This window comes from Hoplias malabaricus, chromosome Y (genome assembly GCF_029633855.1).
Source record: "Hoplias malabaricus isolate fHopMal1 chromosome Y, fHopMal1.hap1, whole genome shotgun sequence".
In the NCBI taxonomy this organism is placed as follows: Eukaryota; Metazoa; Chordata; class Actinopteri; order Characiformes; family Erythrinidae; genus Hoplias; species Hoplias malabaricus.
Window position 1 is genome coordinate 46,528,338 of NC_089820.1, and position 20,283 is coordinate 46,548,620.

At 39.8% G+C, this 20,283-nt stretch overlaps 1 protein-coding gene across 13 annotated transcripts in view; it reads right to left on the bottom strand.

Annotated features, from left to right (window-relative positions):
• Window positions 1-1,067: 1,067 nt before the first annotated feature.
• The window catches only part of LOC136679497 (tight junction protein ZO-1-like), a 144,134-nt gene continuing 124,918 nt past the window's right edge, over window positions 1,068-20,283 (bottom strand). For 6 of the 13 annotated variants that reach the window (XM_066658041.1, XM_066658052.1, XM_066658046.1 and 3 more), the window contains 16 exons: window positions 19,236-19,420; window positions 18,596-18,691; window positions 18,280-18,306; window positions 17,080-17,162; window positions 16,172-16,382; window positions 15,052-15,152; window positions 14,574-14,912; window positions 13,323-13,499; window positions 11,170-11,955; window positions 10,790-10,875; window positions 10,087-10,293; window positions 8,541-8,623; window positions 7,982-8,393; window positions 7,531-7,748; window positions 6,800-6,904; window positions 1,068-3,019 (listed from right to left, as the gene is read on the bottom strand). In XM_066658041.1, the coding sequence (XP_066514138.1) occupies window positions 2,925-3,019; window positions 6,800-6,904; window positions 7,531-7,748; window positions 7,982-8,393; window positions 8,541-8,623; window positions 10,087-10,293; window positions 10,790-10,875; window positions 11,170-11,955; window positions 13,323-13,499; window positions 14,574-14,912; window positions 15,052-15,152; window positions 16,172-16,382; window positions 17,080-17,162; window positions 18,280-18,306; window positions 18,596-18,691; window positions 19,236-19,420 (3,211 nt within the window). In that variant the 3' untranslated portion in view covers window positions 1,068-2,924. The remainder of the gene's footprint in view (window positions 3,020-6,799; window positions 6,905-7,530; window positions 7,749-7,981; window positions 8,394-8,540; window positions 8,624-10,086; window positions 10,294-10,789; window positions 10,876-11,169; window positions 11,956-13,322; window positions 13,500-14,573; window positions 14,913-15,051; window positions 15,153-16,171; window positions 16,383-17,079; window positions 17,163-18,279; window positions 18,307-18,595; window positions 18,692-19,235; window positions 19,421-20,283) is intronic. The other 7 variants (XM_066658042.1, XM_066658043.1, XM_066658047.1 and 4 more) reach the window with 7 other exon arrangements.

Below are 20,283 nucleotides of genomic sequence, written 5' to 3' on the forward strand. Positions count from 1 at the left end.
GGGTCCAGAGCCACTGATATTTGGCATCTGTGTTCATTTAATGACATATAGTCTACCTACAAGACTGGTTCCATTCAAGTTTGGGTGCCGATGTAGAACAATAAAATCTGAATAAGACGTGTTAATAAGAAACTGTCATGAGTGTGAATGAGTTCAAGAAGGACCACAGCATCATAAAGGAACATTTGTTGGATCTGAAACCCCTAAACTGGCAATCTAGAAAATGTAGGGGTAAATGCATGCACTGCTCAGACTGAAGAAATACAAAAGTTACACTGCCAGATGCAAACTTCACTTTAGCTGAAAGATCATGACCTTGTGCACACAAGGCAGTGACATGACTTGGGCTTGTTTGGCTGCTCCCTGATCTTTATTGACAAAGTACATTGATGTTTATTAAGCCACCCAACTTGTACTTACACGCAAGCCATTTTATCACGAACATGGTGTAGACATACAGATCACACTGTATCCAACTGTTGTTACCATGTTTCAGCCGCCCTTTCATAAATGCTTTGCTAAAAATACAAAGTGGAGTTTTATCACGACCTGTCATTTAATATCAATCCAGCTGAACATACATTTCATTTGTTTAAATGAATACAGAAATTCAGAAAGTCCCTCCAAGAATCAACTGGGCACTTTTCATGAGGTTTTCCAGTGCGTCAAAGAGAGAAAATATTGGTCAGTTTCTCTGTTCAAGATAAAGTCAGAGCTTGCACTAAAAATAATTTTGAGTTGTGCATGTTAGTCCAGGGCTAGACTTAATGTCGTAAATAACTCAATAACCTCTCCCCATAATTCCGTTATGCCAGTGGGGGAACTATTAAATTATTTAATTGTAAGTCAAATTAGTTATTGTACATACATAGTGTTACATCATTTATTTTGACCAGGGCCAGGGTCAAATTCCTGTCCGTGAAATTGATATCATTCCAGTTTTGTAAAAAAGATTATATATATATATATATATATATATATATATATATATATATATATATATACACAATTTTAAACATAAAACCAAACCATTTATTTTAAAAATGATTTTATTTATTAATACAGTGGTATACTTAAAATCGTGTTGAAAAGGGGAAAAGTCACACGTGAAGATCTAATATTCAACAGAAGCTGTATTATCTATAAGAAAAAAAAAAAGTTGACTGGTGTGACATAATAATTCATCTATTAGTAGAAAAATACATTTCAGGGCACATAATACAGCATCCAGTATCACAAATAATAAGTGAGACAGAACCAGAGGAAACATTTTCCAGAAATAAAAATCTTCTGAGAGCGTTTTAAATCAAGCACTTTTTTCTTTGTTTCAAATAAAGCATAAAAACGCTGTAGTGACTGTTAAAAATGCTTCTATTTAGACATTAGTGAGGATATATTGTTAGAAAAAGTGGAATTATTAATGCTAAGTCACTAGTTCCAAGGCTCACGGGTATATCCAGAATAAAAAGATTTCCATTTCCATTGCATTCATATCCTCGTTTTTTCTTTTTCTTTTTTTTTTTTTTAAGATTTTTTCTTGTCTGTTTTATACAAAAAAAAAAGAAAAAAAACATAAAAAAGTCATTTACAAACCAAGAACAAAGGCCATATGCTAGCTTTATGTACAGCCAATTTTTATATTTTTTCCATTTTGTCAGAAACTGTGTGCATAGCAGGTACACTGAGCTGTTTTTTGTTTTATTTTAGCCTCGATTGTTCTTGAGTGTTAACCCAGGTTTAGTTTTTACAGTGAGTTGACAAAACGGTAGAACGACTTCATTTTATTTTACTCCTCCATAATCTGGCTTCATCATAATTTAGAAAAAGAGAAACTAAAGCAAAGAGGTTTCATTACTGAAAAAGTGAGTAAATCCACAGATAAGGCATCACTGTTTAGCAGGAGTGTGAGAGGGAGAGACGGAGTGAGAGCAGAAGAGAGATGTTGAAAGTGAGAGCGGTTTAAAAAAAAAAAAAAAAAGAGAAAAAAAGGAGAGATTTAGAAGAGAAGGGAAAGGAAAGCAGGAGTCTGGGCACCTGAGTCTGACATGCATAGATCTCCACAGAGCTGAAAACTTCAACTGCTTCACTCCACCAGTCCACTGATCTGATAAGTGGCCATGTATAAATAGGCAGTCATCACTGTTAGAGAAGACAAGCTTTTGGGGAACAGGAGCACCAGTTCAAATAGAAATACTACAAAGCTTCAGGAAATTGCTCTGTGCTTCCATTACCTGCTTTTTCATCCTTCATTTCCAGCACCTCAAAGGTGTACTGCTTCACTCCTGCTAGGCTCCGCTTCTACACTTACTCTCATCCCTCTGCACCTACTGTGTCGTGAGTCCCCGATACTTCGAGTGCTGTGGCAACTGCTTCAATTGACAAAAAATGTCTAAAAAACTTCCATAAAAACCTCAAGCCCACTGTATTTCATCTTCATACCATATACTTCAGTGTGCGTATATAGCTGAATATCGCAAAAATATGCTGCAAGATTTATATAGTCGATAGTATAAGTCTGCATGGAAGATCCTTGCAATTCCTGGAGAAAAATAATGTGATTTTCTGTGAGCGGCGAGAATCTGAATCTTGGCGTACTGTGGGAATATTCTCAGTGGCACAGAGCAAGCAGTCCATCAAGGATTAAAAAAAGTTTATTCTTCTGATTTACTCTTCAGCTGTTAAGCACTTATAAAAATGAAAGTAGAAGATCAAGAAAGAAAAAAAGAACAGCACTTCAGAGAAAGTCATCCTCCCTCCTGTCTCCATGGGTACAGTAAACAGAATCAAAGCACAGTCATCCTTCATTTATCACTGCCAAAGCATCCCCCTTCCTAAATGGCAGTTTGTGTGTGTGTGTGTGTGTGTGTGTTGGAGAGAGCAAGAGTGTTTTCTTTCTTTTATCCCGGCGTTCAGAAACAGACTCCTCAGAAGTGGTCGATAAGCACGGACACACAGTTGGCTCCTACCAGATAGTTTGGATCTCCAGGGAGAGATTTGTTCTGCCAATTCTTGGGGTCACCTGCGGGGAAGGGTGGGGGGGGGGGGGTGAAGGGAGAATGGCACAGACAAAAATGAACAATACAGTGACTAAGAGATGTTATAAAGTAAAACTAACCACAACCGTTATGCCAATATAAAATCAAAAACCTTATTTCAGTAACATCCCATGTCAGTCCTTATCCAACACTTGTGGGGAACTAAAGCATTTCAAGCCACTCTAAATATAACAATGTAATTTCAGTACAGCACACGTATACCCCCTGGACACTGCAGAGAGGGATATAGGCTTTTCTTATCACAGAGATATAATCCCGCACATTCAGTTCATCATAAGGAAACCTTATAAAATCCATTTGTGAGACTTTCAAGTGTTGCATTAAAATTTAATTCTCCCTGCCTCTCCTTTTATAGCTCTAGGATCTCAAAAATCAGTTCTGTTCATGTTCTGCATTAAGAGGCCATCTGCTGTTTTGGAACCTCAAAGTCCTCACAATAGGCTTGATATATCCAGTTAACTTCACAGTTTTAAGGAGCACCTAGGTGTTCAAATTTGGAACTATTAATTTGTATTAAATACACAACAATATATGTGTCACAGTCCATATTTGGAGAAATAACCACTAAAAATATTAAATGGTCGTCAAAAATGCTCATCAGATGGTGCATGTTATCTTTGTACAGTCAGGAATGACAGGAAATACTGACTGTTCAAGCTCTAGTTAGGTCTTTATATGCATTTAATGATTCAATTTGTTTACACCCATTCATCTAACATTACTTTTAAAACTGTAGGCATTAAAAGGTATTTAATCTCCATTTGCTGAGTTAATAGTTTCTACTATGAAGGCTTTTAAATAGGCATTAAAACCTCACATTTATCATTTTATTGCAGTCTGCCACAACATTATTGTGGTCTTTTCATGTTTTTCTATGGAGATTATAAAAGCTGTGGGTGCACAAATTAATGTCTGTGTCTAGAACAGGTGCAGTAGCTGAACTGATTAATTATAAAGGGCATCTGCAAATGTTTGCCCATGCATAATATTTTATAAACTGATAAGATAAATAAATAATTTTGAAATAGCTAGGTGTCCACAAACTTGCCAAACAGCAACATCTATTGACTTCAATTGACCTGTTATTGAGAAACATCTTTACAACAATGAAAAAGATAATGATATAGTGTTAATCATTTCCAAAGTGACACTAACAAAGAGAGGTTCCCTGCAAGGCTACAGAGCCTCTGTGAAAGTAAGTAGTTGGTTAGTGTTCCCAGTTGGGCTGTGCTTGTCCCTTCAGCTTTGTGAAGAGACAGAGGCGTTAAAGCACTGGAGTCTTGAGGCGAAACTGAAGTTGAAACTAGAGAACGGTCTTGAGTTACAATAGAGGGATTAGAGGCACAGCCTAGTAATCCTCTCCCAAAGAAGCAGGACACCACAGGAGACGGATGCCTCATTTCTTCGCGAGCTTTTTCTCCTGCATGTTTCTAAATGAGGAGTAATTAGCCGCTAATCCACAGGGGTGTCAGTACAGTGGATAGTGCATGAGAACGAGAGGGAATGTCGGAGCATGTGAGAGGTAGAGTTTGGGAGAAAATAAATTAAGAGCAGATAAGAGGAAAAGGCCCCTCGTAACAGGTCCCTGTGAGAGTGGAAAAACAAGTTTTCAGAAGTTTGTGTGGTTTTGTGAGAAATGTAACATCAAAAATACGGCATATGTGCATAACACCCTTGTAATCATAGGCATTATCTGTCACTTGCTGCATTGGTTGCGTGTGTGGATGATGTAGTGGTCACTACAAAAGCTTACCTGAGGCCCAACGTCACTCCATAATCCAAAATGCTTAAAAGGGAACACAAAATGATCTTCCCACTTAGTTCCCAAAAGCTAACGATTGTCCAGCACCAACATCATAGTACTACAAGCATACGGTCATGGCTAAGAGTATGGTTTAGTTCCACCTGCACTGGATCCCCACCAGCACACCAGCAGGCTACAACATATTTCATTCACCTGGCTTTATCCCACTTGGACAAGCATCACTGGCAGAACACTGTTTATTGACTTCAGCTATGTATTCAATGCCATCTTACCACAGGGACTGCAGGGACTATCCAACTAACTACACTGACTTGGATGGAGTTCTACAACCCTATAGCTGGGTTCAATAGTTCCTGAGCAACCAGCCTCACTCCAACAGGATGGCGAAGAGGACACTTGGGGCTAAACACCTTGCTCATCAGCAACTGTGCCAAACATTGCAAAATGTTTTTGAACATGCTGATGACACTTCATTTATGGCATTAATATCTAACCATGATGAGTCTACAGACATTTGGTGCAACCTCTGAAAATCTAATTCAAGTCCATTTCACTGACAGTCCTCCATTTGATAAAAAGATTGAGGATTGCACACTTCCATCTCAGTTTCTTCTAAAGAAGCATTTCAGAGAGCATCCTAATTTAGAGCATCACTCACTGGTATGGGTGTTCTATTGGACACACCAATTGTTTTGCTAAACATAGTCAATCAAATTAATATCTAATTTATAGCCCATATCTTATATCTAGTCAAAATCTAATATTTTGTGACTGTTATATTATAACATTATTTCTACATTTTTACTGCCACAGGCATTGAACTCTGTAGGTCAGAGCTTTGATCCAGGTTCCAGGCTGTGATTTTACAGTGACCTGCTGGTATGACACCATACCTGGCTAGGGTTCGTTAGGTGCAATTGCAGTTGCACCGCTAGCGTCAAACCAGCTGGCCATATTAAAATCCCAGCATGGAGCCTGAAGGTACAGATTTTATGACCTCTGCTCTAGGTTGGCCTAAATTCTAATTTCCATCTCTTGTATGCCATTCATGTTCTGGTCACTTTACACAAGACATTACAATATAACTCACTGAAACCTTAATCCTGTGTATACCATTTGCAATTTTAACACTTGCTTTTGGCCTGCTGGTATGGATAATTACTGTTACTGAGCATAAATAGTGTACTAACCATTGCAAATAAATTCCTAGATGCTCAGAGCTCACTATTACTTTTGCTCCCTTAATTTGGTGCAGTTTATAAATACCATGCATTGTAGAGTGTACTACCTGCATTCCTTCTATTTACTATCTCTTTGTATTGGTGTCTGCTGCTGCTCTGTGTTAAATGTAGCATGTGTTTCTGAGGAACTTAACCCCTCTTTTAACATGAATGTCAGCTGTGGTGAAAATGAAGGACAATTTTGATTTTAAATGAGTGATCACAGTAACATAGGTTAATAAATGGCAATGTTTAGTGATTTTTGAGGAGTTAATATGGTTTTCTTCACCACTGATGAACACAAACCTTTGGAAGGAAACAGTCCAGCAAGTCAAAGCATAGAGCAGGAAAAATATGGAGCCTGGAAATCATGCTTAAAGGAGCAATCAGTCATTTATGGCCAATCAAAAAATGATTTTGTCTGCAAACTCTCTGATGTATCTAGACAACTGGTGTCAATATAATGGTCATAACATGAAGAGCAATCATTAGATTAAATGGCTGACTGCACCTTTAATTAGCCAACAGCAAAAGAATGAACCTATGAATCCCCTGAGTGGGTGTATGAGAAAAGTAATCAATGAGTTTGTGATGAATTGCATGAATGAGAAAACTTGTGCACAGAAAAAGAAATTTCCCCTTATGAAACCCACACAGCTGCATTTGCCACAGAGCCAACCCCGCAGAGCCCCAAAAGCAGAGATTAGAGGGCAGCATACCCGACGAGGAGTCGGAGGATTTTAGAGCAAAAGACCAACCATCAGGAGTCATAGACGCACAATGAGGCAAGCGCAGCTCCACGGGCTTCAGGAACTTCAGACCATGTGGACCACACATCACCAATGGACTCAAGAGGGTTTCTCCTGTAGAAAAATACACACACATGTATTATACCGTCACTGTTCAATCAAAAAGATGTATCACTATTTTTTGTTTACTACATCAATGGAACACAGAAACTGTCCTTCACACTGTGTAAAAAATTTAATTGGATCATCGGAAATGCTTCCAAAAGTACTTGGAATAAAATATGACTTCTACTGAAATTTAAGAAGGTGATTCTATTCATGGCAAAATAATAGTTTAAACATTTCTAAACCTCTCCTTGTGGAAGCCTAGTATTTATGGTAGGCATGACTAATCATACCTTCATTAAATCAGATCAGCTGTACTGCTGACGGGATTTATTAATTGCATGCATTGGTTGGGAACATCAACAAAATATCTGAGCCAAACCTTGTTTTTCAGTTAAGTTATAGATACTTTTTAAATAAGCAGGAAATGACTGTGCATTGTTATTGTATTTTGTTCTTTTCTATGCAATCTAATGGCATGTGATGGTTTTAAGTGCAGAGACTGATTTTCTAAATGAGTAGGTTAAAATAATGTTCTTATTAGTGTATATTAATTTCTTATATTAGAAACATTTACGTCAGCATTAGTGCTATTAGTAGGAACTATTTGGCTCTGGAGAAGCTGACTGACTGACCTTTTTCCTTGTCGAGGGGAGGGAGAATGCTGTTGTCCCGACACACTTTGAAGTAGATCTCCTGCTCCACGCCATCAGGGATGGCACCCTGAGGAATGATTATGCTGACACCTGTTTCGATGGAGCTTAAAACCCCTCCGTTGCAGTTAAAGATGCCACGTGCCGTCGCCACCACCGTGTGGGCATCATCATCTTCATCATCTTCCAAAGCACTTGGGCTGTGATGTGGATGTTAGGATTAGATAAATCAGTACAAATAATAATCACAAAACAGTAAACCACCTAGCAATATACTAGAAGGCCAGTCAAAGTGTGATTAAAAAATAAATGTAAGAAAATACACCCTGTTTATGCTTTTGAGGGATGGTCTTGAAAGCTACATTTTCAAATTTGCATTGGTCTAACAACGACAACAACTCATTTTCTCTCTCACACACATTCAGCCTCTAACCTGACAGGGATGGCTTTGGGCACGGCGTTGATGTTATTTTGCTGGTACTTGGGCCGGTGCTCTGTAGTTCGCGTGAAAGTGTCCAGGCCACTGTCGTGATCTGGAGGCTGTTGCTGCTGTGTTTTGGCTGGAGCCTTGGCCTGTGTGTCGTTGGGCAGGAGGTTGTGGTTAAATTTGGGACTGTCAAACTTGCGCTCGAAGGGTCTGGCAGAGGTTGTGTAAGGTTTGGGGACGTAGCGGTTGTAAGAGGAGGAGGGAGGTGCACCAGCAGATTTTGGAGGATCGCTTGTGCCGTTGACAGGTGATTTCTCAGGGAAGCTTTTTTGAGGGAGGAATGTGCTCTGGACTGTCTCCTCACGGCCTGTAGGTTTCACTTTGGGAGAGCTGTGAGGGTCTGGAGGTGGTGTTGCTGCTAGAATTGTACAAAAGGAATGAAAGTAAACACACTATGGCAAACAGGGCCACAGGGAAACAGAAAGAGGGAAAACCTGACACCTCTTTATATCAGCTTGAAGCTGAACATTCTAAGGTATATATGAAGTTTAACATGCAAACTTACCAGAAGGTTTAGGTAGAGTAGGGGGTGGGGCTGGGGGTGGGACCGCTGGTGCAACAGGACTGACCTTGTCCAGTGACTCTGCCCTAATAAGACAAAGCAAAACATATGACTCATACTAAGCAGTCAAAGTAACACCCAAAACACCCTAAGACCAGTAAACTGACAGGTCTGTATTGTATAAGGGAATTTCACATACACTGTCAAAAGCTCTATGTCTTTCAGTTAGCTATTTCTGGGTCCAAACGCACCTTTAGTCTCATACATTAATAAGCCATGTGTTTACGGTTTGAATAAAGATGAATATCTCATCAATTCTGTTATCTTGGTTCAGGAGTTAATTAAAAGGAATACATTAATCGTAAAATGAAGCAAAGGTCTTTGGCAGGGCTGTCTGTACATTCACAGCTCACTCTGATCTGTGTGATTTGCCGTGCGAACTGACTGTGCTGCTCTGTTTCAGGGAGCAGAGAAGCCACAGGGGAGAGAGTTGCTGCTGCTCCGTATCTGGGAACCAAGAAACTATGTATAGAGCTGTGCCTCCCGCAGCTCCATCTCTGGGAGCCGACGAACCACGGAGAGACAGCTGTGTCTCCCACAGCTTTGTCTCTGAGAGCCAAGAGACCATGGAGATAGAGATGTTTAGGAGACCTATTGCTCTGTCTCTGGAAGCAGAGGGGCTGTGGAGAGAGACATGTCTCCGTTCACGGTCAGTCCTGGTGTTCTAATGAACTGTCCTGTCGATATCTAATATAAGTTAGCTAAGGTTTGTACAGAAAGTAGCTAGATTTGAATTTTCTTTCTTAATAACTTGCTAGAAGGTCTGATAAGTCACTAAATCTAGTGGCAAAATCACCAAGTTGGCCATACTTAGCAGTGGTTTGGACCCAGACGTGATGTTTTACAAGGTTGATACATCACAACTTAACAAGTGGATAGTAGGGCTTTTACTGAAAACTCAACTCTTGATAACTCATTTATAAAGAACACCGCAAAGAGCTTATCATGATCTTTTAGAGAAAAGCTGATTATATTTGGAGAAAAGTAAGATATTTTCAGTTTGTCAAGGTTTAAGGGCAATGTATAGTATTGGTATAGATTATATATCTTTCAATGATATTAACTGCTAGCTTTAAAAAGTGCATACCAGACTTATGTCTATTTAAGTTAATGACATCATGTTCAACTGTGGAAAGCCTAAGCATAAGCATTTAGTTAATGGTATCTTACATAACTGGTTTGTGTAAAACATTTATGGCAAATACAGAATTTGAGATTAATTAAGTGAGCATCTCAAACAGCAAAAAAATTGCACATATGCTGGGTGCAATATGATTACTTCTCATTTTCATGGCTCTCTTCCTATCCTTTAAGAAATTCTCTTTAGTAATTCTCTTTGAACTCTGATGAAAGCCTTACACTGGTCTACACTGTATTACAAGTCTACACTTCATTACAAGATTGTACATCGTCATATTTTCTCTATTTTCCAGTTGCAACGTACAGTCAGTTGTCTGCACAGTTGTGTGTGTGTTTTTGTGTGTATTACCTGGGGTAGCTGGACCCTGGCTGTGTCTGTGGTTGTGCAGAGGGCTTGCTGGCAGGTTGTGACTGTGTGGGTGGCTTGCCGTCAAAACTCCGGCGGTCAAAGTACGACAGCTGCTTTCTGTAGTACTCTTCATCTTCATCAGGATCGTAGTGATTAGCACGCACAATGTCATCGGTTTTAGACTGGGGTTGCTGGGGCTCAGGGGCTCTGGGTTTTTGTGCATGTTTATGGATTAAATGAATTGAGAAAAAAAGAAGATAAATTATACAAAATGCACACACACAACAACAACAACATCTATACACTAATTTCTAAAGCTAAAATTCAATAAAATCAATTCTGTACATCTACTCCCTTAAAAACTAGCCTAACTACTCTATGGCTATACTTCTAGAACTGCAGGTGCAGACAGGTCTAATTCATCACCAGTGCTGAGGGCCAAGTCTTAACAATTCATGAAACCACCACAAGGTGGAGCTATATGAAAACTGTACACAACAGCAGCATTTGTTTTCCAGTAGACCTACCCTTGTTGTGAGGTAGTAACTACCATCAGATTAAGGTTGTGCTTACACAAAAAGAAGAAGCTCAGATGAGTTTTGTATTTCCTTTTAATTATTGTATTACTAGACTACAACAAAATTTCAGCATATCTACTACACATACTTCATCTTTGAATCTGTCATCAATTCTTGCTGTTTACCTGAAGGCCTTCTCTTGGTCAAGGTTACTCAAAGAGTTGGCTTTGGGCACAGAGGCAGCACCTGGTTTAGGAACCATATCTGCTGGCTGAGAGAGAGAGAGAAAGGGAAAGAGAAAAAGAAGGCTCTTAGAAATAGCCATTAATATTAGCTAGTTAAAACACAATATAAACATTGATAATTAACCTGTGTTTGCCAAAGTCAACTCAGCCGTTCATGTTAAGTTTACTGTTGTTTATCAACATCTCCCATATCTCAAGGACAAAAGCTTACTGCACCTATGATGCTAAGAGTATTGATAGTCTGTCAGTCCCTCACTCGCAAGTCCCATTTCTCAATATTGATCCAACACTACTTAAGTGCTGCAGGCCAAGCGACTCACCCTTACTGCTGTGTCAGTCGACTCTCTGGCCCGGTCCACAGACACCGAACGCTTGTTTTCAAACATCTTCACTCGGGTCAGCACTGACTGAGGCTTCATCGCCGGGTCTTCCTCTGCCTCAGGTGGGGGAGGTGGGAGAGGCTTGGATGTGACTGCGTTAACGGCTGCCTCCGGTGGTGACGAGACAGGCTCTGATTTAGGAGGAGGTGGGGGGACATCAGAGTTCACATAACCTCTCTGTGGTTGTTGACCAGGGGAGGGCTTTGGAGGTGAAGGCTCATAATACTGCTGTTTAGGAGGTTCAGGAGAGTGGGACACAGCTGGAGGAAGGGGTTCATGGTCATAACGCGAGCGTCCATCATAGCCCCCTGGTAGTGGGGGAGGGGCTTCATCATAACGAGGAGGTCCAGGGTTTGGCTTTCCGTAGCGAGGTCGTCCTGTGTCGTAGCCCGTGTCATAGCGGGACTGAGGTGGGCTGTATTCACGATCTGGCCCATCCTGGTAGTTTGGTCGGGGGTCAAATATCTGGGGAGCTGCCCCTTGGTGATCATATGCAGGCCACTGCTCTTCATAAGGAGGCACACGACTATCATACTGCATGTGAGATTCAAAGTTACGAGCCTTTGGTTCCACATAAGCGCTGTTGTAGCGGTAGGGCTGGTGGTCGTAATCTCTGTATGGCTGTTCTTCCTGATAAAGGGGTTGCTTGGAGTTATAGGCAGGCTGCTTCAGCCCAGGACTCACACGCACCTGCTCGTCTACGCTGTAGAGCTCTTTCTGGTACATCTGTCATATAAACACAACAGCCAAGAAGCTTGTTTTAGTCATTATTATGGGTACACAAAACATGTAAAATGTAGCATTGAAAGGAGTTGAAGTAGACATAGCAGAAACCAGAGTTAATTATTATACATTAATGGCTGAACGCTGAAGATTAGAGTCAGAGGAAAGACCTGCAATAGAGGAGACTCAGAGGGGGCTGTTATTGGACAGGTCAAACCAAAAGCAGCCATCATAACGATGAGAGTTTAAAGAGAATTTACAGTTGAAAAATACAAAACTCTATACACAACACTACACCAAAAAGCAAACAAATATCTGGGGGACATAAACTGCAATAAATAATAAGAAAAATCACTGCAACAAAAACTACTCAGCTGATACTGAGGCAAGGTTTCACTTCAGGCTAGATAAAAACATTTTGAGAAGTAGCCTTTCAGCACAGATATTGATCCTGTCAGCAACTTTACAGTGTGCTAACATGAGGGAAAACAACAAGGCTACCTTTCAAAGTCAGTACAGGCAGGGAAAAAATATGAACCTAAAGAAAATCATCCGATTAAATACTACATAAACCCATGGCATTTATAAGTACTGCTAGCACTATTTCTACTTCACCAACAGCACAGACCAGAAAAGAAACAAGTCCAGGCAATTTGGAGCCATGCAAAAGTGTGCAAGCAGCAGCGGGAAGAACACATTTCCCTCCCATTGCTTTTAATAAGCAGAAGGCCCAGCCTCATCCACTGCTGGTTACAAACTGACAATGCATATAACCAACACACACAGAAACAGACCCAGAAAAAAACACAGCGGCCTGGGCGATAAAATTATTATACTTACCAACAGCATAAATTAAATTATCATAGATTAAATTACATTAAAATTTATACTAAATAATATACAAAAATATTCATTTGATGTATTTTGATAAAATGAGGCTGTTGTGTTAATTTAAATTAGCTGAAAATGCTTTAGCAGAAATGAAATTACAACAGTTACTAGTTAAGTACACTTTGTGATGTACACATTTTATTTGCTTGAGAGAGTGAGAGAGAGAGTTTGGCCATTCACTCACAATAGTTCAAAATACAGGATAGCTGTATTTACTTCTATTAGGAAGTGTAGCCAATTACTGATATTTGTGACAGTATCGCCCAGTCCTAAAAAAACCCATATGCACACACACAGACACGCGCAAACACACACACACACACACGCACACTTGTAGAGAGGCACACAGCAGACAGCGCTCATGCAGATGGGAGAGGCAGCACACAGGCAGGGAAGACGTCAGAAAGAGAGAAAAAGGGCACCAAGCTTGGGCCGTAACCGGGTGGCCCAAATCCGTCGTCGGGCGGATAGTGTGGTACCTTGGGCTCTGACCCGGGCTGTCCGGTTTGGAGGGGCTCGGGAGCTGGGGGCTGAGCTACATCGCCCTGTGAGGGGGCAGCTGGGCCCTCCGTGGGACCACTCAGAAGTGCTACATTTACGTGGGCACCAGGGGGCTCTGTCTCAGTCAGCGGCTCAGGAAGAGCAGCCTCTGCTTTCTGTGAAGGTGGTCAGAAATGTTTAATACAGCGTGCTAACAAATCTCACTACTTTAGCTGAACTGCACCTTTATCATCATCAATAGGGCTGCAACTAACAATTATAACTACAATCAATAAATATATTGTTTAACCATTATGCCTTTTGCAAGTACCTTTCACTTTACCCCTGTCACATAAGCACCATCTTTCTGATGTGCTTAGCATTCATACATCATTCACAAATTAATGTGCTTCATATAAGGTCCATCAAACCAGTTTTTTATATGAACAGATTGACACAAGGTTCATGACTGATCAAGATTGTTACTTAACTGTTGCACCCCGAATCTAATCCTCATGCACTTCTGTCCTTTTAGTCTGGCTAATAAGCATGTGTGTGAATCTTCAACATAAGGGAAGGTAGTTTGTGTTACTACTAACAAAAGGGTTGTGGAATAGTGTCATGCAAAAATCTACGACTGAACAAACGTCTGATGATAATATATACTGATATATATTTAATTCTAGAATATGGTACAACATATGGCTTTTACCATTTTTGGCAACAGATTAGACACTATGGGCATCACTTTTGGACCCAAATAGATAAATACATACATGGTAATATATTTAACACTGATAATTCAGTCATGCACATTTCACTCTCCAGTAACGAGATCAGTTTGATTGACAGGGGTGAGGGACATTTATAGCTAAACACAATGGTTTTCATTCTACCACATGTAAAGATGGTTGATAAGAAAAACTACAGTAGTCACACAAGGACAAGAGTTCAACAGTTATTTAGGTGGGGGAGTGTGGGGGGTGTTTAACAGCCAGGCCATATATTTCTTTTCCAATAAATGACAAAATAAATAAATAAAAATACGCAAACACACATACACGCAAACACACATACACAATTAATATGTAGCTACAATATGTATTGGTCACCATAACGTAGGGTATTGCAGCAATACTGTTTGAAAAAGCCCCCATTTTTAAGTTTCAGAAGCGCCTCCATAGCCCTTTCCTGAAGCACACCACAGCCTCCAGGCAGCAGGGGAGGCGCGCGGCTCTTAGAAACGCTACCTGCTGCGGCGCGGGGCCCTTGAAGCCAGCTGGCTCGATTCGGCTCAGTGCATCTGACCGGTAGGCCGGGTAGCCAGGCGGCTGCTGGATGACAGGTGGTTCCTCGCGGACTGGCTCGGATGAGCGGGTGATGGCCGGCTCGCATGGCGGTCCTGTGTCGTCGTTCAGTGTCTCGTCCAGCTCCTGGTCAGTGTAAGCTCCGCCCTCCGTGTCAGTGTCCTCGTAGTCAGACGTGTGGCGGCTGTCTGTGCTGTACATGCTGTACTCACTGCCCGGAGCAGACAGGTAAGACAGACGGTCATCATGAAGGTCCAGATCATCCTCAGGAGCACCGTCCGCCTAAAGACAGATGGGGACAGAGAGTGTGACAGAGAGTGTGAGCACATGGTGAGACATACATTTTGAAAAAAAGGAAGGAAACTACAATACATCAACACCAAAATAAACACTACACAAGAATCAACGGCAGCAACCTTACCTTGCCCTCTGACACCCAAACAAGTTGGTTCTGCTGCTGCTGAATGGTATCCTTCAACGCTCCATACCAGCCATCATTCATGTTGTTCATGTTTATGGTGGCTGTTACACAGGACAGAGGGAGGCCAGTCAATAATAGAAGTATACCCAACTCGTCTCCACTACAGCAATGTTTATTTGTAAGAGTTTGGGGTGGGGGTAAAAGCAGTCAGTAAAAAGAATGAACTTTGTGAACTAAGGAAAGAACCCCAAAACTGATCACAGAAACAAATGATTTGCTGTTCTAATAAGAGACAATGGTTTTTCCAACAGAAAAAAGTAAATACCAATAAAAAATTAAAAATGACAGCTTTAAATCTGACGAATCAATTTACATCAGGCCTGTCAAACCGTGTTTATAGTCAATCAATTATTGAAAGGAGCCAAGCACAGGAGCCTGAGATGGTTTAATGTGTGTTCAGAACAGAAGCCCTGGAGGTATTTAAAATGACTATAACTTTTCTGAAGTGTTCTGTCATTCCACACACTGTACTGAGGTTACTCTTTTCCACTACAAATTCTCAGGGAGATGACTACTAGACTACATTAAATGTCTCATAGGTTAAAATAAACCAATGCAATAAACTAAACTAAAAGTTAATAATTCTCCTAAACTACACTAGAATGAATGCGAAAATGTGTTCAGTCATTTTAATAGGTCACATTAGACTCTTATTCATGTCTAATAAAGCATGGGGCATTTGCTCAATGTTCAGTGTCTAATACTATATATGTGTCAGTTGTTCATGATAGCAGCATTTCTTAAGACAGATAGAAAGCCACACATACTTCAATTTAAAAAGAAGCCTTGAGTTGCATCTTTTAGAACCATTAACCATACATGGTAATGTAGCTTGGTATGCCAGACCATACTATCCAGTTGGTCAATTATGCCCCGTACAGCACAAAGAGCATGTATAAGTATAGAATATGAGTGCTATAAATACCCATAAATATTAAGAGTACAAAGAACTTGTTCTGTGCTTGTTCTCACAGAACCTCTTGTATTGTGTCAGACATGCACAGAGGCTCTCTCACACATTTTCTATTTTTAATCACACAGTCTCTCACTCTCTGCATACCTGTGAAGAGGTGGTGGTTGTTCTTCCTCAATTTGAGTGCTCTCTCATAGAGTTTCCTGGCACTTTTCCTGGATTCGGGGCACAGCCTGGTCCTCATGTTTTTCACTCCTTGCTTGCTGTCTGGGTTCAGGAACACAACGATAGGGTACCACTGCGCATAGTTCAGTCGATCCACAGCATTGGGCGTTATGTCCAGCACTGCATGCTTATCCTAAAAAAGGAGAAATTACATTAAGCTTTATATTTAGTACTATCACAATTAACTTTTTCATCTAAAATCCTTCCAACCAAAACTTACCCTATCATTAAATCAATTATTACATTACAGTTTAATCTATGTACACAGCTGTAAATGTACCACTGCATCCAAAGCACATTCTGTCTGTCCTGCCAAAATATGGCATTATTTTCTCTGCTCTAAAACATCTTGTTCAAAAACTGCATTGTACTGCTGTCCATGTATAAGACGAGAGTGTAAGAGCATACATATATACTGCACGATCATTAAACATTTATAAAATGAGAAGAAAATAAAAACACCAAAAAAAGTATTGTTACTAAATCATAACAACATATATACAGTAATTAACTATTTGCATTTACATACAAGTACAGTAGTAATGAACAGAAATTAAGTGAATTAAGAGAAAGAAATGCATATCCAAAAAGGCTCAAATTTCAAATGAGGTGATCATATGAAGAAGTCATTTTTATATAATTATTAATTTATGTTGTTCCCAAACTACAAATACTGATCAAATAATGTGTTTGACTTTTTACTGGTAGTGTACAGGCACTGTAGCTCAGGTGCGTGTTTGGCTCTCAGCCAGTGAGGGGCAGTAGTGTGATATCCTGTAACTGGCTCACACTGCACACAGCATGCATTTTTATGTTTGAGCTCTTCTCACCTTATCAATAATCTGCTTGATGGTGTGAAGGCGAATGATTCCAGAACTGCGTTGGTCTGTTCCTGCATCTCTAGGCTCACTCTCTGTGCAGCAAAGAAAAAACACACACAGTTACTGGATTACATAATAGATTAAAGTTCAATACTTGCACTCATGCTTCAGTTCAGCATCCTCAAGCTTGAAGCTGCCTTTTCATACCGGTCTAGGAACAACTCTTCCTCCCCAAAGCTTAAATTAATGTGACAGAAACCTCAGAGTCTTTCTTAGATCAGAAAAAAAAAGGCAACTTCTAGCTAGACAGCATACAGTGAAGTCAGAACTCTGCCTGTATGTGCGCATGCAGTAGTATACATAATGTCTGAACCAGGTATCACATTCAACAAGTGTGTGTGTGTGTGTAATACCACAACTGCACATGTACATATTTGCTATGAGGAGTTTCACTTGAGTGTTATGTCACTGTGAAGTTTTGTGTATTTACCATATATTTGTTCTTCAGTGAATGAATAGTGATACACATTCATTACATATTCAATATATACAAGAGCAAAGACCTGCAGCACAAAAACTAGCTGGAGGCAAAGGATTATTGTACCACGTGAACAAATATGTGAAAATATGAACTTATGATTTAAGAAGGTGATGGATTCACAGTTTTTATTTATAGTTTCACATAGCAACAAATGCAAACGGAAGGTCACAATGACGTATTTATATATAAATACATTTAAATTTGTTTTAGACTTAGGCTAAATGTGTGAATCCATGGCCTTTTAGAGCTTCCATATGCAAAGCTCATTGTCCAACGAACATAATTTAAAACCCGTAAAGACCCCCAAACACTTCTGCTTACATGGACCCCAGCAGGACAAACCTCAACCAGCTGATCAATACTGTATTCATCCAGATAACAACAGCAGCAACTGAACATAATGTAAACTAAATCTAAATAAAAAAAAAAAAAACAGTCCATCAAATAAAAGCCATCAAAATGTAGCCTCATTGACACTTTAGCGTGACTGGCAGCTATGGAGTTTGGTGCTGTTGACTGCATGAACACGTTTTGGAAGGGAGGTCTGGGATAATCATTCCAAGCAATAACAATCTGGGCAATTAAAAACATGTTCTTAATGCTATAGAGCACAGCCTGTGTTTGTCTAGCACTATCGATCAAGCAAGCTGATGCAGTGAATGACATACTTTCCCCTTCTCCAGGGTGCTGTGTTTCTGAAAGGCAAAATACAGTCATAAAGCAACGTTATGCAAAATTCAACTGCCATGCATGGAATCAGTTTTCAAGCTGGATTCTAAGTGCTCAGATTAACTGAAAGTGGACACCAAGAGTCTTGAGTACTTTTTACAATAGCACTGAATGTGTAAGGAGCTAGGGATATTCAGTGGAGAATGTGTACAGGAGCTAGACGGATTAGTACACTGAAAAGACATGGCTACAACAGTTTGTCTTACCAAAAAAGGTGTGTGTAAGAGTGTATGAGTGCGGAAAACTGACACTCACTTGCTAGCTCGAAAAGATCAGGCACCTCTCTGGCCAGTTTCTCTCTGGCGACATCGGCAATGGGCCCAAAGACCACTACTGGCCTCAAGAATCCGGCTGAAGAACAGGAATAAAATAAAAATTTCTTACAGTGCATTTACTGATGATCAGAATAAACAGTCTGTTGAATAAAGTAGAAAAATTATGCATAAAAAAACGTAAATATATATTAATAATAAAAATACAGAACAAATGTTAAGTTACTAGCTGCTGTAACTATTCCTGACACTGTGTGGCACCACTACAACACACTGCGATACACTGCTAGTTTTTGAGAACAAGGTAAATACACGAAGACTTGAGTAATCCCTGGTCTAAAATAAATTTTTTCCTGTCTCAATTTTTCATGATATATAGACCAACAGGACTGGTCCAAAAAAGATACATTCAAATACAGAACACTAATAACACATCACCACTTTGCCATTGTATAATGCTATCTATTTCCAAAAATTGCTTAACCAACACTGATTTCTGACCCAAAGCCATGCTCTAGCCTCAACACAATCTCAATAACCTATCTTCACCTTATAAAATTATAAAAAGCTATACGCCGACAACTCAACATTCCCTATGTGAGTGCAGAAGATACACTACACACCCTCCCTGAGGACGACCCTTTCATAAGCAGGGAATTTTGTCTGCACAGGCTGAGCGGACAGGTCTTCTCGACTCTTTCTCAGGTTCCTCTTGGAGCTGCGAAGGCCACGGAACCTCCAGAAATCAGCGCGGTCCCCACCAGGGGTTTTGGGTAGGGTATACTGGACACTGGACAACTGCTCTGCCCTGGAGATGAGAGGAAACTACTTTTTAAAAAAAATAAATATTCAGATTTGCAGTCAAGTGAAGCAAGAGAAATAAACTTGCAATCAGTTTTATTTAAAAAAAACAGCCAGCAAACAATGTGCTATTACCATACATTACACACACCTCTGAGAGACAAATATCAAAAGCAGTGTGTGAATTTAAATCTGTGCTGTCAAAAACAGAGGGTGAGGGATGAACTCGTCATTGCCAGTTGACTGTAAATATTACCTTCATACCAAAAGTTTTATATTTACTGTGTACACATGGATATTATGTAATCTTAGCTGTGAGTGTTTAGGTACATTCCTTTAATTACATAGTGTCTGTACGTGCATTAGCATAACGCTGTGCTCCTTAATTTTTTCTCAGTATAAAAACAAAACACAAAAACCTAAAATGCACAGTGCAAGGTCATGCAGGATTAACACTACAATAATAGTACCCAATTAATGCACAAGCCACTCTATAGAGTGTGAGTTGTTTCAATGAGTACATGTCAGAAAGTTCCCCTTTCTGGGCTCAGTTATGGTTTTAAATCTTTCTTTCATAGCTAGGAAAATGAGTCAGTGTACACATACAATAATATTATATATAGGAACTTCACTGAGTGGCTCAATCAACTAAGAACAATCATTTGCGGAGCAAGTTTAGTAAAGCTGAGGCCTCAGGAAATGTATTAATTTCCCATAGATTACAATGAAGAAAAGTTTCCACATAACACAAAAGGTGAGAATTCAACTGAAAACATGCAGATATCAATGACTCGTAAAAGCTCATGAAAATGCACTGTATACTGTGCATTTCAAATAAAATACTGTTTTAATTTCAAATAAACTCTAAAG